The 18,508-nt window shown below is 46.5% G+C and overlaps 1 protein-coding gene and 1 long non-coding RNA gene across 7 annotated transcripts in view; one reads left to right on the top strand and one right to left on the bottom strand.

Annotated features, from left to right (window-relative positions):
- Usp (retinoid X receptor ultraspiracle) overlaps positions 1 to 18,508 on the bottom strand; it is a 56,673-nt gene that overhangs the window by 10,409 nt on the left and 27,756 nt on the right. For 4 of the 6 annotated variants that reach the window (XM_076827196.1, XM_076827193.1, XM_076827195.1 and 1 more), the window contains 2 exons: positions 1,354 to 1,483; positions 202 to 363 (listed from right to left, as the gene is read on the bottom strand). In XM_076827196.1, the coding sequence (XP_076683311.1) occupies positions 202 to 363; positions 1,354 to 1,483 (292 nt within the window). The remainder of the gene's footprint in view (positions 1 to 201; positions 364 to 1,353; positions 1,484 to 18,508) is intronic. The other 2 variants (XM_076827197.1, XM_076827194.1) reach the window with 1 other exon arrangement.
- On the top strand, positions 12,838 to 13,399 carry LOC143376656 (uncharacterized). Its single transcript, XR_013087128.1, has 2 exons — positions 12,838 to 13,112; positions 13,226 to 13,399. It is a non-coding gene; the product is annotated as an uncharacterized LOC143376656 (long non-coding RNA).

Genomic DNA, 18,508 nt, shown 5'->3' with positions numbered 1-18,508 from the left:
ACAGGTTGGGAACCACTGCTCTAACATTGATTCTATTTACCTTCTCTTAGAAACCTCACGACCATTTACCAAAATCCTCAAACATAAAGCTAGCTATATTACCTAGTGCCGAACACAGCCTCTCTTGGCACCGTGAGAAGAAAAATTTTCAGTAAAAAATACACAGCTCGTCGGTGAAAAAGTGCGAGATGGTGGACTTACCTATAGACGCCATAGTGCTTGCCGCTGGCACGGTCACCGCAGATAGAGCAGAGGTGTTTGCTTCCGGAAAGAGGGTGGTTCGGCGGGTAGGGCGCGACAGCTTTGTTCTGGCCACTCGGCGACGTGCTCAGAAGGTTGCTGTGACAACCAGCGTTGAAGGATCTTACATGTAAAGAAGAGAATAACAAAGATTCGACCTACGACACTACTGCCCCGGATCGAGCAAGATACTCCATGCGAGCCCGTTGGATTTAATCCTCCTAACAAGTCTACGACTACTTGACTGTGACACACGAAGCGCCGACTGGTTCATAAAACTGCTACCTTGAAGGTTATTATTATTTATTTAAGGATAGGAAAGGTCGATCCTTCTCCAGGATCTTCAAATTTCCTTTAAAAGAATTTCGACGCCCGAAACTTTAGACTTCCGCTAGAAGGTGAACTGTTTCGCAAGTGACAAATTGAATAGATAACATTTATATAGAATAGAATTTTCAGATTATGTTTTATGCAGAAGTTTCAGTGGTGCAGAACTAGGGATCAACCCTTAGAAGACTAATACAGGGCCATTTTGACCCATTAGAGATTTTCCATTGTACACGGCGAAGGAATTGAATATAAAATGAGTTAATTAAATAAAATTATAAATGCATAATCGCATATAAATAAGTAATAAAGAAACACATAGAAAGTAAGGTTTGTACAAATAAATTTACTGCAATTTGGGCATCGTATACTATAGTCTGTGGCATTGCCGATACAAATATAACATCCTAATCGACTTTGCCAAAGTTATATCAAAATGATTCAGCATTCGTTGTACAAGGGTTAGGCCCTATAAGTGTCTAGGCTCGACCACCCTAGGATTAGTGAATATTCGAAGCGAACGTTTCGCGTGTTACAGCCGAATAAGCAAAGAACCGTGCAATAGAACAGCAGAGCTACGTATTTTGCCCGATTCCACCGAGGGGCACCGCTACGCTCATAGTATACCCTCGAATTCACGGCGTCTGTGTGGGGTAGAATACCATTTTCTTCGTACTATCGAACTGACTCAATCCGTGTGCCAGTATATGCCAGCTTCAATAATTAACACGCTGCTGCCCGTACAGTATCTCTAGGGCTACTGTCTCTCGTTTCGGCGATACTTACCCTGGGCTATTAGGACCTGAAGGGCTGAAGTTGCCTGGATTGATGAGGCTCGCTGTATCGGGCTTCATGTCCAGTGGACTCTGCGGGCCCACCGAAGACATGGACATATTGCTGTTGTCCAGACTCAGCCCTGAAACAGAGGAATTCGTCCCTTAGTTAAAGCTAATCAGGTGCTCGCAGTTTGCTAATAAGGGCTCGGTAGGAAGCCAATAACAGTTGATAAAATCCACTCGCAATTCCCCGAAGCTCAAACAGTACTGCGTGCCACAGTAGAGGCATCGTAAAATTCAAAAACTCGCGCGAGTAGATAAATAGAAATCTCAAAGCAATCACGTGTCTACTCGTTCCGAATTGCACGCTTACTTTCTAACGCCTTGGAATTACACTTTTACCCCATCAATATGTACAACACCACGTCCTCTTACTTTCAATCTCAGCCGACCGCGATTCTCGTCGTCGTCCGTAACGAGGACGACGGCGTCTCGTCTACTGCGAAGTGCAACGACGTTAATTACCGGCGCGAGGAGTCCAAGGAAACGATCTCCGTTCGCAGACGCAGCGGACACGTGCGAGTGGAACTGGGCCTTCTTCTCCAAAGTATTCAACGAATGAGCATTCCAACAATTGGTCCCCATCTAGCACCATCTAGATGTCTCTTTACCATTTTATTATACTCGTGAAGTGGTTAAATCTCTTCGCAACTAGTGACGGGTATCAGAAGCTTCATCCTACAACGGCCGACTAACTAATCCATCATTTTCTTTTCCTCGCCCGCTGTAATTACGGTCCCCGTTGGATGACCCCGTAAGGCTTCGGAGCGGCCGAACGCGAGCATTGGACGCGTCAGCTTCGCGCCCCTCGAGCGGAACAGGCCGTCAAAGCGGGCATCGCTGGACGCGAATTGCTCGCGATCGCCCCGAGTCGACGAGAATTTTAATCGAACCCGATGGGTGTTCGCCTCTCGTTCCGCAACATCCCCCCGTGTCACGCTACCTCTCTTTCCACGCTCCATTTCGTGCACGACTCGCGGGCGAGCAGACGTTCGCACGCACCTCGTGGGTTTTCTGTCGCGGCACGCGGAGGGCAGGGGGCCCAGCCGCGAGCAAGATAAACGACATTTTAATAGGATTCTGGCGGCCACCGTCACCCCTCTATTGCCGTACAAGGGGCAGGCGGGGTGGTGTCGTCGAGGATGACGAAGGAGAGCCAGGGAGAGTCCAATGATCCACGGGATCCGCTAAGGACGTCGCTCAATGTGTCTGTAATTGCACGTCTGACACGGTACGCTCCTCTTCCCCTTGTCCTTTTAATGATTTCCTCCGACGTCTCCATCGGTGTGATCTCGAACAGAAATATTGCTCCAGAAATACGCAGCAGTTGTACTATTGGGTCCTTTATTAGGGTCCTTTATTTTGGGGTCCAACAGTCTCAATGAGTCTTACTAAGGGTGTGGGGGGTTAAGCTGGAAGCCACTGTGAAATTTTTTTTCCTTTTTCTCTTTTTGTGGGGGGGTACTGTCAAATGGGGTGACTTTGGCCACGAAGCTAGATTGTAAAGCAAATTTCTCTAGCATCTACTGTGTAAAAGATATTATTCTCAGACAAAATGCATCTTGAAGCAGGCAATTAAAGCCCTCCAAGGCACCTTGTCTGAGAACAACACCTGTTCTACAATAGATGCTAGTAGAATTCGTTTTAAAACCTGGTTTTGTGGTTCAACTTACCCCATTTGAGGGCGCGAGGAATGAGATCGATAGAGTTAGGATCAACGCATGGTAGAACGACTAAAAGCAGATGCAAGTCCAACAGAGATAGGAACTAACAGAAGTAATAGGAACAAAGCTAGAGCGAATAGAAGCACCACCGTCAGTAGTGGAAGTAAGAGGGATTGGACCAAGATCAGCCACGTTTTTCCACGGATATTATAATCACATCGAGGTCGCGTGACTCTACCGACCAACGACTTCTATTTCGAGTGCTAGGGTCGCCGATTGCATGCCGCTCATCGCCGCCGTTTATTAAGCGTTGCGCTGCCGCTTTAATTACGCAACGAGCGCGCCGAGCGGACCGAAGGTCGTCGACAGACCAGGCAAAAGAGTTCTGCATCTGCACCGACGAGCATCGAACCGCGCTGCGTCTCGGATAAACATCCTCCTCGACAGTCGCGAGGAAAGACGGTCCTGCTGCACCACTGGCAGAAAGTCGGAGCAAATTTTCTATCGCGCAGAATGCAACACATTCATTAATCCTGCCTTTCCCCCTTAAGACACCCATTTACTATCCTCCTCAACGCTTTCACTAGCCTCGACAGGAACCTCTGACTTTCCACATGCTCTGAAAAGCATCGGAAGCGATGGAAAAGCCTGATCGACTTGAAGGGCCAATTTCTCGATAGCTCCCTCCACTTAAAGTGATAAGGATCATCATCATACAGCACCCACTTATCAATCTATTCGGCAACCCACCCAGTGGACGAACTGGATCTTCCCATAAACTCTGTCGCCGTCAATAGCAGCAGAAATCGTCGATAGAGGAATGCCCGTCGTGTCGTAAAGTTGTGAAACGTGTACACCGTTGTTCCACGGCTCCGTCAGCCATTTTCCTCGCCACTGTACCACCCATTCACGAGATGTGGCGCAGTAGCGCGTATCCCCAGGATCGCCGAGTGGAATAAGAGAGCCGGAACCCTCGACGCGTTTCGCTGGCAGGATCGATACTCGCCGCGATACATGACCATGCCCAATTCCATCCTCGGTTTCCTGCCCTTGGAAAGCAGGTTTCGGGTGGTTCGCCTTAAACGCGCGGGTCCCGAGTCACTTTCGAAGGTGAACACTTTTTAAATATTCAAAAGCTGCCGCGGCGCACTTGACTCATTGTGTTGGCGTAGGTCGTTCTGTTTTCTTCCGTTTTTCTTTTCCTCCTGCCTCCGTCGCAGTCCGGCCTTTTCCACGCCCCTCCGCCGGTCTGGCTGCATAATGATTTTCTCCGCGGTGGATACGAGACTCGTGTTATTCGCGAAAGTGCATCGTGCGTTCCGCGGGCGAAAGGAAACGATCCGGACTTGATGACTTTAACCCCTTGCACTCTCGAGTGCGCGCGTGTACGCTCCAAGTTACGTATCCCAAGCGCAGCGAACTTTCAACGCACGGATCTCGTTGGACTTTGCGCAGATAGAGTTCGTAACGCGCACGATTAAACGGAGCAGCGATCTTGCGGCCGCTCTGCTCTGCATCGTCTTCTGCTCCTGCGTTTGAAAAGTGCATCGCCGATGGTAGAACTATTAGCGATCGATGCGAACATTTATTGAAACGCGAAGGGTTCGCGTTTTTTCTGAACCTCGGCTCGCAGATATTATTTAATTTTCTATGTGGATAGCTCTGTGAGAATTGGGCAACGTTTCGGAGGGTATTGCACACATCCCTTAGTAAATTCTATTTTGGAAATATAAACGTTAGTTTGTTGAGTTTTGCGGAGACACGCCGGGGGACTGTTATTTTAAGTGGAAACTCGAAATTTCAGGGATGTTATTCCACGAAAGAATATTATTCAAGCTAGATGACAGAAAGAAGGGACAATTTTCTTTTGTTTTAAAAAAATATACCATAATGCAGGTTTTTATATTAGTTATGACTTGGGAGCACCGTGTTACCCGACTTTCTTAGAACCACCCACGTACAGCTTCTCGATGCCTCGTTTTGTGTAATTACTCACGTGTCAGGTTCTCCGTTGCATAGAATTTTGCTTAGCTCGAGGAAGCTGGCATGCATCGAACGTGACTTCCAAGCGTTCCCCGCGGCTCGGATTGTATTAAGTATTGGAGAAACATCTGCGGGGTGTAAGAGGATCTGTTTTCAGCGGATTTTTCGCGAACGAAACCCGAGACAAGGAAGAGCGGAGCGGGGAAGATAATGTTGCGGGTAGAGAACGTGGACGTGGAGGGCGGAGGGGTTGGCGGAGCCGACAGAAGGGAGGGGCTGGCTCTCGTTCTTGAAAGGAAGCGGACAACGGACGGTATTATCGTATTATGTAACGCTGCTCAGCCATTATAACGAACACTATTGAACCCTTGCATTCGGAGCTAAGATACGCTGGCCATAAAGCAAGAGCCTATCACGATACGCGTTGTCCATCACCGTGGCTGATATCGAACGTTCTAAGTATAGAGGAACGCCGGCGACGATAACTGTTACAGCATTGACATTGAACGACGCTACGCAAAAACCTCCACCATTACTTTGCTTCCCCTTCGACGACGGCGTACAGCTGCGTTGAGCTTCGCAGAATTTCAAATAAATGGGAGAGCCTCTCCTGAATTCGCAGTCTCCTTCGAGATGAAGAACAGAGGTGGATATGTAATTTCATCTACTGCTACGAGGGAATATTCGATGGTTTGATATTCGGAAGTGCTGTGCCAGTAAAATTTGTCAGGCTTTCCATTAATCCCTACTCCCAGAAATTCTCAATTAGAGTCAGAGTGAGAGACATTGTCCGCCCTAGTTTATATTTTTATCGCTCTGTGGAGCAGAGTTGGGCATTAACTAAATAAAAAGTTATTTAAATAACGGATCGAATTTTCCTCGTCTCTGCTGCGGAGGAGTTTAGATCGTGTGCTTGACGCGGTATTCGATAGCTCGACGCAGAAATTGGACACGAAGTGGAACTTCTGCGGGTGTTAAACGTACAATGTTTATGTGAATCTTTAGACCCAAGATTCTCTAATTACTCGGAGCGCTGCATCGCGAGCCAGGAGCGATAAAACAATTAATCTTCTGCACACTACGATTCCGCGAAGCTGAATCCTGTTACGCGCCCGCGGAACAATAATTATTAACGTTTCAACGTCATGCGATATTGCGAGGCTGCGCTCGGGCCATGGAAGAGGAGGATGAATATATTTATGTTCCGAGAAGCGTCCAGAGGGCCTTGAAAACGGCGGTGAAACCGTTTCGTTGCATTCCACAGTTCGCTGGATGGAAACTGGAAGAAAAGTCAGCCACGGCGAACTATGAACGCCCGTATGGTCGTTCACGAATGCAGCTTGCAAAAAAGGACCCCAAGAGGAGCAACTTTCTCGCGTGTTAAATCTTTTCCTCGAGCATTTCGAGGGATTTTCTTCGGCGGAAAAGGCGATGTCTAAATTTCGTTCAATTAACTTCCACTTGCATTTATTTCCGGCGAGGCTGATGAATCAACGAGGAATTGCTGTCCATTAGCGTCAGATGTTAAAAGCTCGAATTTCTTCTCTTTTCCGATTCCCGGCCAGAGCCGGAGAGAGCTTTTAAGCTCGCACCACCTCCCCCGGCTTTTCATTAATTCATTCAGAGCATTATTACAGGCGTAAAAGCCGACTAGCTTCGATCAAACGCTTTCCAAGGTCGTTGCTCGCCGTCATTACGATGCCAGCAATTTTACCCGAAGGACGGAGCAGTGAAAGAGTTGCCTAAAAATCAACGAGTCACTGAAATTACGTGCCCTTGTAATCCTTGTAATTATTCGCAATGATTCGCTTAATCCCCCATCGATCCAGCTTTAAACGACAGACCACTGCTCGGCCCAAGTAGAATACTCGACGAGCTGTGAACTCCAAAGAAACCCAACTGTGCTCCAAAATTGAAAAATATATATTTTCACAGAACAAGTAGTAGTTAATGAGTTGATAAGTTTTCACTTCTATATTTGGCGAAAATATATTCGTATTAATATTTCTATGTTTATTTATTTGCAATAAATCGCTCATTTGCTATCGGATTTGCATCAAACACGCACCAAACGATGTAGATTTTTTTTTACGAATATTTCACGTCAGAACTCAAAAACTGTCAAGAATGGAGCTACGCCAATCTTGCTGCGAGGTCCTCGATACATTCCACACCCCTGTACCAAGAAGGCTACTCTAAAAAAACGATCTTCAAAGCATTTCCCTGGACACAAAGACAGCGAATCTGGATTTCGCGATGGCCTGCTAAATTATCGGATGCACGAGTCTCCCATTTCGCCTGGCGCTGCATTTCGCCGCTATTTTCGGCTCGTAATATCGTACAAACGTGTCTGCGTGTAATCTAGTGCTAAAGATAACACAGACGCCGAATGGGAATAGATAAATTCCGATGGACGAGGGAGGGGGTCAAAATGGGGCATGAATCCTTTTCGAAATTCGGCCACTTTAGAGAAAACTCAACCTGAATCTGAACACAGACACGCCCCATCGGGCATGCATCTCCCTTCGCCATCTTCTACCTCACCTCGATCGCAAATATTACAGCATTTCCCTTTAGCATTCGCGGATCCGCGATCGGCCGGCCCATGGAACGGAACGCACAAGCGAATTTACGATCTCGAAGGGCCGCTGCTGCATCCCGTGGCCCCAGCGAGGTGCACAGCATCCAACAGCGATGCGCCCGAGGCGGTGGCAGAGGAGCTCCTCCGCGGGAAACTGGTTTTCAGTTTCGGAAGAGCGTTGAAATTGTCAGACGGTGACGTCACCGTCGTAAACGCCCGACCCCGTTGTGCGAAATAATGACTGAAAAATGATTGCGCGCGGGGCGGGCCCGCGGGCCCCGATTCCTATGATCGTTCGCGCTGCTGACGCACTCTCGCGATTTACGACCATGGGATATCGAGGGATGCAGTCGCCTTTGTTACCGAAACACTTTTAACGCGTTGTCCGGTTGGAATTACAGGTCCAGTGGTATCAATCTGTGCACCGAGAAAGGTAAATAGCGGCTCTCGTAACTAGTTAGGTATCTACTGTTAATTTATGCGAGCTACGGTGCAAAGCTGTGGGTCGCTGCATCTACATGCGGACCTTGCACGTTCGTATCAATATTTGAGACATTGAGAGCAGAAACGGAGTGAAACCAAAATTAAATTTTCATATTTTATATGATTAAACTTTCGTGGTCACACGGGGTGTAGGTTCCGCACCCCAAGAGTAACTTTTGAGTTCAAATGTCACGCTTTTAGGAGTTTCAAAGAGGATTTAAAATAATATCACTTTTTTCCGCAATCGTGGAAAATCGCTCCTTTGGAACTACAAATTACATTATATCAGAATTTACGTTTCTAGGAAAAAGAATATTAGAGCATGAAAGGTTAGAAGATTCCAAAATATGATAATGGTAACTGAACAAGAAAAAATACAACTGACTTAAAAAAAATAAATAAAAATGCACTGAAAAGTAAAAAATTAGTTTTTTCCATATTTAATCTATGACTCTCGATTTTTTATGTCGGCGCCTCATCATTTGCACTGTGTAAATCTGCTGCCGACTTAAAACAATTGGGAGTCATAGATTAAATAAGGAAAAAACTTATTTTCTACTTTTCAGTGCATTTTAATTTTTCTGAAGTCGGTTTTAATTTTGTTTTACTTTTTAGTTAAGTCGTATAAGTAGGTACATTTATTTAAAAAAAAATATGGGCAGGCCTACAAAAGGAGCTGCTCTAAAAAAAAAGAACCGTTCGTTAAAAACAGAAGATTCCAATAATAATAATGAAACAGATTTATTATTTTTGGTGTAACTTCAAAACTACTTAACCGATTTTCATAATTCTTCCTCCACGACCTAAGTTGCCCGGAGCTAAACTAATTGCAATAAGTTTCGCGAAAATTGGTCCAGTAGTTACGGAGAAATTCGCGGACAAACAAAATACATACTAACATACATACACACACATCAACCTGAGAACCTCTTTTTTTTTTAATTCGGCTAAAAATCGCCCTAACCCAGGCCAACTTTTGATTATAAGAAGGTGCGACTACGGAGGTCCGTTTTTGCTCCCAGTGCCCCATTTCGAGTCGAAACGATCCGAAGAACATGTACCGAACTATGCGCGCCTTGGCGCAGGACGCTGGGTTCCGTGTATCTCTAATGAAGACCCTGCAATTATTGTTGACCCCGGTGTTTGAAAAGGAAACATTTTCGCCCCGACAAATCGCGCGGGCAATCGGACATCTCGCGATTAACGATTGGGTATCACGCGAGCGGGATCGCGGGGACGGGAAAAGCCTGTCGACACGCGAGTGCGCGAGGATTAGAGGCGGAGGAGGAAGAGAGGAGAGAGATGTTTCGTACGTGGCGAGTAGAAAGAGAGTTTTTAACAGTTTCCTGCACGCAGCTGGGACCGGATGCCGCTCCCACACCAGGATAGCGTTATGACGTTGCACATGCAGCCCACGCGAGCGTACATGTGCACGAATGTACGAAAATAGTGCTCTGCCGCCGCTCGTGGCGCGTTAGTCCTTGAACCCGCGAAAAAACTCGCTGGATTAATGACTCGGCCGGGGCTGATTTATCGCGCCGAAGAGAGATCCGACGCGAGTCGCGAGCGACGAGCCGCGAATTTTAGAGTTATTTATCGACCGGCGGCTCCCTAGCTGTTCATTAGCCGCGATTAAATGTCGAAATACCGCGGCAGGCGGCTGGGTGGTTTTCAGCTAAGCGGCTGCTGGTCGGACATCTTAAGGTGGGCTCTCACTGCGGCTCGCCTCGGCTCATTTTATTCTTCCTAGGCGTTTCTGATGCAGCTTGACCATTTCACTCGCGCGACTCCGATCGGCGAATTTCTCCTGGAGAATATTTTCAGTGAGAAACACGAGGCGAGGCGCGGTTGAGAGCCTACCCTTTAAGTGCTCAGGGGTAGAAGTCCTCGGCGGTGTTTCCCTGGGAGATTCTGAGGATGCGTGGTTTATAAGCAGACCCTCTTTCGATCATTCTTGCCGCCCTTCGTATTTAATTGTACGTAATTATTTTGAAATATAATTTTTGACGGTCAGTGGCATTTTTGGTAGGTACTCGTTGAATAACGAAAGCACTTTGCTTTATAAGAAATTTAGTAACTATATGGGTGATTCAAAAACAATTTGTAAGTTTGATACTAAATTCAAACAGGTATTATCTAGTTTTTACCGCTTTTAATCTTTTTTAATTTTTTATTGATTTTAATTTTCTCTTTTTACTAGTTTTCCGTTCTGAGGAGTTGCCCTGCTTGCACCCCCCTAGATCGGAGACTGTTTATAAGTTTCGTGACGGGTGATCTTCAGTAGATCAGAATCAGATCTGTACTTTGCGCGGTTTTGTAATAAAGTTCCTATAAGTTTAAATTGTTTCGAACGATTGCAAGAACTTTTGGTAATTGGAGCCCGGTGTTTCGTCTGCGATGGCGCTTAGAATGCTGTCTGCGCGATGAAGAACAGAGGCATGGTGATTCGTTTCCATAAGAAAGGCAGGAAACATAGATGCTATCTTCCCTAGAGCCATTTCCACTATTTCTAATTACCACTAGCTACCTAATTGGGCTGCGCGATCCAGATACCTGAATCCGCTCGATCTTCGCATTATGCAAGCGCAGGGTCCAACAGTGTACGATCGTCCAGCGAATTCCAAGAGTGCTGGCGCGTCCCCGATTTCCTTTATGGTAATACAGTCGCCTCGCGCGACGTTTTCGATCGAAGATCGATACACTGTGCGATCTGGCGTCTGCATAGTGTTCCACCGCCAATGAAAGTCAAAGTGCGATGCATCTGGAGCGGCTGAATACGAATCGCACGTGGGGGCTCGCGCGCAACATTGACTGCAGCTCGCTCATGCATAAACGTTTCTTTATGTTAAAACCATCTTGTTGCAGCGCCGATTCTGCCCGAGAGGAGGACAACGAATGTCGGTCACAGCATCGAATATTTATCTCCTCGCTACTTATTAAATCCCGAGTATCGGCCCGCGACGTATCGAGGATCTTCGGACAATTTTCAGTGTTCCCAGCGAAATACGCTCGCGCAGAAACAAAAAGATTGTGGCGCGACGAAAACTGCAAGAGAAGCTTGTCCTCCAAATTATTTAAAAAAAAATATACGAACCTTAAAGAACGAAATGAATGTGTTCGGAAGAATACAGAGCCTATTAAAACAGTGCGATATTTTTCTACCCTAATTTTCAGAATTGCCGGTCTCGCCGAGAAATGTATTTCAATGCCTAAAACGAGGAGTAAGCGGAGGATAAAAGGAAGGTAAAAGCACCGTCGAGGTTGTCGCGATCGATGAAACGCGAGAGGTGCCCAGGGGTGGCCCCTGTCGCGCCGTACGCCCCTGCAAGTGCACAGCAGACCGATCTATATGCAGCTATACTTTATATAGCACAGCACGCCACGTGCAGGGCAACTTGGTACCTGGGTCACCGGGAGAAGGTCACGGGGTCGAGATTTCAGCCTGGGTGCGGGGATTTCACGAGACTCGTGGGCGTACCGCGCTGCGGGTGCAACCGGCCTGCGCCCGTTGCGAACGTGCAACAGGGATGATTTAGCATCCCGTGTAATGTAAAATTGCAAGTGACGTGTGACTGAAGATCCGTGAAAAGCTAGCCGAATTGCAGGGAAACATAGAACGCACTGTGGACCATAAAAAGATATTTTAGAAAATTTAACGATTCATTGCTTCCATTAACTATTTTATAATTAATTACATATGCGCATCAATTTTAGTAGCACATATTTTAAGGGCACCTTTTAAATAATTCTACAAGTTTCTTAAGCGAAATTGGGATTAATATGCCGTTGGTATTAGAAAGGACGGCTAAGGATCTTCAGAAGCCGATGTTATTTAGTTAACCAAGAGGTATTTCGCTTGAGAGAGCGAAGGAGGAAAGAAATAGTTCTCCTTTTCACAAGCGGCTCGCCGGTTCCAGTCGCTCGTATATCTACCAGGGAAATCAAGCTGCGCCGTATATCAGCGAATAAGAGCATGCCGAGCTTAAATTGGCCTTGTACGTGAATACCATGGCGAAGGTCAGGGGTTCGCGTTTTCAAGCAGGTGAGGCGGCACACTCACTCCTGTGCTCGTGTAACCGCCGCGTGTACACGCCTCGTTGTCACAGGTGCAACGAGGCGTGTCGCTCCTGCACACGCTTCCATTTACTTCGTATTTCCGACGACGAGGTGTATACCTTGCACCGCGGGCTTCACCTTTAGGCAACGCGTGGAAAATGCGCGACGTAAACATCGCCGCAGTGGACTAAGTAAATATCAACCCACGCCCAAAATAGTGCGAGGCAGCGGCATTTCATTAAAACGAGAGCTAACCACCTGGCCGACTCGATCTTCTTAACCCTTAACTGGTATACTGTCTTTTCAAACGTAACTGTTATCTTGGGGTCGTGGCAGACCCCAAATAAAAAAGGACACAGAAATTTGTAAAGTCGACATTAGATCAACCTCTATGAATACCTATTTTGTTCGTAGGTAATGTATAAAATAATAGATACGTAGAAAGTTAAACTATTACGATCAAATTAATTAGAAATTCAGTTTACAAACTCAGACAACCAAATATTTTGCAGCGAACCTTGCGTGCTTGGGGTCATGACTGACCCCAGGATACCAGTTAAGGGTTAATGGAAACAGATTCTGAGAGCGCAGAAATTCTGAGGCTTTCTGTCAACGATGCAGCGAAGTGCATCGAAGACACACATTTTTCCAGAGACAGAATGCAGACTTGTGAGCTTGGGCGGTGGCGGGAGATTTTTGAACATAGCAGAGCTCAGTCGGCGGGATCGAGTTGCTTTGATCCAGGCGTTGATTCGCGACGGAATCGAACCGCGAAGACCGAACCCCGGAACGAGCGTCGGTCTCAAGGCCCGCGGAGGCGCAAGTTCCTCGTGTTCTCGCCTCTCTGCCTCCTCTCCTATTCACCAGCCAGCGCTAACGAAGTTAGTAAACGAACGTCAACGAGCTTACGTAACAACCGCAATGGACGTTGCTCGCTCGAAGGTAAGAAGGTCGTTAATCACGAGGCGGACGATCCGCGCTGACCTTTCGCCGGTGGAACGGTTAAGGACACGGATTTCAATTGTTCCTGAAGTGGAGATCATTGTACTTTCGAGACGGCGTGACTCCCTTTGGGAATGGAAAGGAACGCTTTTAGATTCTCAAGAACACAAAGAAATCCTTCTAACCTTAGTTGAGAAACTACTGTATAGAAGCGTGTCTTCTTCTGTTTACAGCAAAGGCATGTATGTACAGGCGGCAAGGCTGACTAAAGTGGTGGTTTGGAAAGATGCTAATCTAAATTTTAATTGATCTCTTTCAACCCCTGCTCTTCTACGCGGAGGCTAAATCAATGAACACTCCCAGTCGAGCTTCTTGCAAGCTCTCAGCACTGGTTAGTGGTCGCGCGTGGAACAAGCTCCAAGCCCTAGGGAAATTGCTTAAAGAACAATATATATATGAAGGGTAATGGGAAAAATAGGAATTGTCTATTTTTCGTGATTTTGCGATTTATAGAATATTTTGTTGGTGGCAACTGGGACTATAGAACTGTGGAATCGGAAAGGGTTGTAAAGTTCAAATGCTCCCGTAAGATAGCGTTAGAGATTTGGTTTACTGGTTAAAAACAAGAAAATGAAATAAATAAAAGTAAGAAATTATCTAAGAAGAAAATTATGTAGGAAAATTAAATTCATTGAATTTTGTTTCTTTAATGGTTCGACTGAAGTATTAAAATTTAATTTCATTTCCTGTTTTTTCCTTTACCCTTCATTTTTCTTCCCGCAAGAGAAATCGCTAGCGGATAACTTGAATGAACTGCGACCACGAGCTCGTTCAAGTGCAGTCCCGATCGATTCATCGTAACTCGAGACACGGTTACAACCGGACCCCGCTTTTACCTCGGGAAAATTTGCAGCTCCCACTGCAATCGTCGATGCCTGTCGGCTCTCGATAGTCTGGAAAGGTCGCGCGGCGTCCGATAAGAGGCGCGGGACGACCGGATGTCTGGCAGATACGTAGATAAACCGTGCAGGGGATAAGTGAAGACAAATGGAGTGACGGGCGACGGCGACTTTCCACGGACTAGGTAAAAATAGCTGTTGTGTCGGTTGGAGATGATCGTTTATGAGGAAAGTGGATAAAATTCTGCTGAACACCGAGATTCCAGTAAATTCATCCCCCTCGGGGCCGTCCTTAAATTACGTAAGGGTAATTTTGGCGATTTCTTACACCCTCCGTCTCCCAGTATAAAAATTTGCAAGATTTTATATTTCGACCCCCTTCCTTACGTAATACTTTTTTGCGTTGCATTTCTCTAGTTATTAAAATTCTTTTAAAGGTTTATATAATCCATTTAATCAGGTTTCGCGTGTGCGGTGAAACATAGTTTTGTTAGGTTACTCATATTGAAAATTAGGTTTAAAAAATATTACGTAAGACGCTACCTGACTCTAGGGTTGCCAACCGTACTATAATATATAGTGTTCTGCTATATTTTTGTCTAGCGTACTATATACTGTTAGAAAAATATATAGTACGCAAAAATACTATATTTCCGATTCATCGATACAATTCTACAATTTTTACTTATTTCTTTATTTTATGGCAACATCAAAACTTTAATTTGCGAAATTAAACTTTAAAAGAGAGGATGATTTTCTGTAATGAATATGAAGTGGCGGGAAGAGAGAAACAGAGCCACTCTATCTCTCATAAAGAATGTTAATTTGGACGTTCAGTGCAATCAAACCTTTACCATATTTGTTAAAGACAATCAATTAATTAATAATGCAAAATGGACAAAAATATTACATTTATTTTAATGTACTATATTTTTATCACATTTCGCCGTAAAGTACTATATTTTCCCGAAAGAAGTTGGCTACCTTGACTCCCTCTCCCCTTCTGTAAGAAATTCGCGACTCCCTCCAGAAGCCTCATAAAATTTAATCACTTACAATTTTTTACGGGGACAGCTAAGAAATTCGAGTACACTGGATACCAATTTGCTATAAAAAAATGTGCGATGATTACCTAGCGGAAAATAAATTTAAAAAACAGTGATGATTATAATTCTAAGTAATAACTTGAAACAGTCTTACTTCGAGGGTGCATAAAGGCTACTAGCGTTCTGCACTTCCCCGTGAAGGGTCGAAGGAATGGACCAACTGGATTTAAATAGTCACCAGAATTAGAAGCTGACTAGTCGAGGACCATGTGTCAGCAATATTGCGACTGTACTTAGCGAGCACTGCTGTTAGGTAAACGAGAAATCCCAAGGGGCTGGAATGAAAGAAATCTCTCATCTGCGATCCCTGGGATTCCTTGCCTCGCGCGCACCGTCCTGACGGCGCACCATGGGAATTGCAATGGCGAGATCGCGCGCTGCATCCAGCATGCCCGACTCGTGGCACCGCGTACGGGAATTTTCTGCACGTGTCACGGTGCAAAACGTGATCTCGCCCACGGCACGCCCTGCGACCAGGCGTCATGAACGAGCGTGCACCAGCACGTACATGGCTGCCTGCGAACACGTGCTGCGATCCGAGATTTATATCCTCCTCCGCCTTCATCGCTGCGCATTTATCTCCCTCGTTAACTAGAAACCGGCGCTATTGTCGGATTCCGTTTACTCGCGCCTGTAATAGAACCCCGCTCGACTATACACAGGCAATCTCGCGAAGCTACATTCCCCATTTCAAACAATTTATTCCGCGATCTACGAATCCGAAATTCATTGACAAAACGAGAAGGCAGCTGCTCACAGGCCGGCCGTTAGCAAACCACCAGTGCCCTTCAGCAAAAGCGAAGAGGATTTGCCAAAGAATGATCCACGACCTGGTGGTCGCAAGGTGTTTACTCGACCAAGATCTCCGACACCCATGAGACGCACCATGAAGACAACGTGACGGACAGGAATCATGGTGACACTCGCTGGCGACACGAGACCCGCGCACGTTCCGTATGATCCGAGTACGTGCTCGAAACGCTCGCTAGCGCCGCGATCTGCCCGCCACGATTGCGTATACCGATGCGTCCACGTAATGGATACATCTAATCGATCACTAGCCACGTCGCGGGGCCACGGCAACGTGACTACAATGAACGATCGCTTCCTGCATAGACGCGCTACAGCTGCTAGCGTGTTCCTCGTGTCCGTCGGGCATCGATGACTGAGCTGAGTCGGCCGATTCCATCATCCCCCGACTCGAATCGACGACGTCTAATGGAACGCTTGGGCGCGTCGAATTTCGATCACCCCGTGTCACTCTTCGGGTATAAATATATATATAAAAAAAAAGACAGATCCTCCTGGAGTAAAAGAATCCTATCCACGTTGCTGGAACAGCTTTGCGAAGAGTTCCTGCCATTAGCGAGACTGAAAAGCTCGAGATTGTATGGTAGACTGAAGCAAAACTGTTGGGCGGGTTGTTAAAAATTCATGGCGCGGACGTCGAGGCGTGCGCGATCGCGAACATAGATCGGCTGGCATCAGCTAAATGAATCACCGAGAACAGACTCATTAGACACGGTTAGCTCGCGTGTGTGCCTTTGCCGGTTCGATTGTCTGTACTTACATCGCGCGCCGTAGCCAGTAACATTGAATTTAAATTGAATGAACGGCTGAGGAAATCAGCGCGATGTTGCGCTTTTAGATCGGCCGGCTGGATAATAGATCCCGTGGACGGGCTAGATTTGCCACGACCAAGCCAATCGTTACGCTGAATTTCCATAATTCCGCGCGGATCGGTGAATCATTGGTAGCGATTAGCGCAGGGATTCTAACGAGCCGAGACGTCCGTGTAACTTGTTGATCGGTGTCACTGCTGGAGCACGTAACTGCATAATGCGCACGCATAACTGCGACCGAAACAGTTTGCGATCGAAGGATCGTTGGAGTGGCGCGTCAGCGTCCCGACTAATCGAGCCGCGAGCTTGAGCTCGAGTCGTTAATTAGCCGTGGGTCGGAAGTAACGCACTGGCCACGGACGGGCGGGATAGTGGTCTAATGGCACCCACGCGCTGAGAGGTGCGCAAACCTGACGCAACGCGATCCCAGAGCGAGATTCGTCCACGTGTGTGCAGGCCGCAGAGGCTGCGCTTCACGGCTGGCTCGCATCGGTGCCAAGGTTGCGCTCGTGCTGGCGGTGTGGATTAACTGAACCACCCGGGATCGAATGTGCTCCAGAGGCTCGCGTGATGCTTGCACGCTGCTCTTATCACCGCGTATCGGTGCACGTGAACGGGGACGCGCGTGTAGAAATTGCAATGTTACAGTGGCCACGGTTCAAGCGGGGGTCTAGGCTAAACCAGATGAGGATGACAGAGGAGATGGGCTTGGGCCATTGGGATCTTTCTTCAGATCCCTCCCACCACGATTCGCATGATCGCTAGATTATAAACTCTGCGATATTAATGGGCATAGATCCCTTACAGAGGAACTATTAAATCGGTGCGAAAGTTCGTTCGCTTTATCGAACCGAAGTCTTTATCAGGAGTGAAAATGTTTTACATGCTTTTTTAGTCAAACTAGTTTTTCGGGGATATCTGTGAGGTTTTGCCAGTTTTTTGGGAAAAGTAGAAACAGAGATATCCGTAGACTTAACATCGCCTGACAGTGCGCGAACGAACTTTTGCACCGAACTGATAACAGGTGATAGGAATAGAGCTGCGAATATTTGAATAGTCCAACTATTCGAATAATTTTAAACACGGATAATTTCGGGTGCGAATAATTTTGAATACGGATAATTTCGAATGCGAATAATTTCGAATAATTGAAAGTGTTCGAATAACTCAAAGTTCGGACTGCGCCGAATACGAATCCAAACATTTGAAAAACAAATAATTGCAAAGGCCAATATGAAACGAATTTAACGATAAAGTGTGAAAAATATTTCATGTCCAGATTCCCATTCGGTATAAACCGAAATTTGATCACTCCGAATATTCGAGTACTCCTAATTATTCGAACATTCGAATACTTAGAGTATTCGCAAAATTCGTAACAGCCCCCATAGGAATCACTGCTGAGGTATCCGAAGAAGCTCATCAGGAAGAATGCAAGAACTTTCGCCCGCGAACAATCATTGATTATTATCTCCCACCTTGAATCTCGCAGCGTAGCTGGAAAGGAGGGAGAGGAAAAAATACACGGGAAAGATCTGGAAAGCTGTAAAAGCCTGCGGCGCGTGTTGCTCGGCAATAGGGGCACGCGATAAGATTCGAAAAGACTCGTAAATTGCGGCAGGGGCATAGATAACGAGAGGCGCATTGCCGTGACGGCCGTGGCGTTGGCGGGTAGCTTTTGAAGCCGCGACTGATAACGAGCCCGGGGCTCGTGGGTACGCGGCGCATGCGTTCTCGCCCGCGAATTGCACCATTCAGGTTTCAATAGC

This window comes from Andrena cerasifolii, chromosome 14, assembly GCF_050908995.1.
Source record: "Andrena cerasifolii isolate SP2316 chromosome 14, iyAndCera1_principal, whole genome shotgun sequence".
NCBI lineage: Eukaryota > Metazoa > Arthropoda > Insecta > Hymenoptera > Andrenidae > Andrena > Andrena cerasifolii.
The sequence above is the reverse complement of the archived record's forward strand: the minus strand, read 5'-3'. Positions and strand labels throughout refer to the sequence as shown.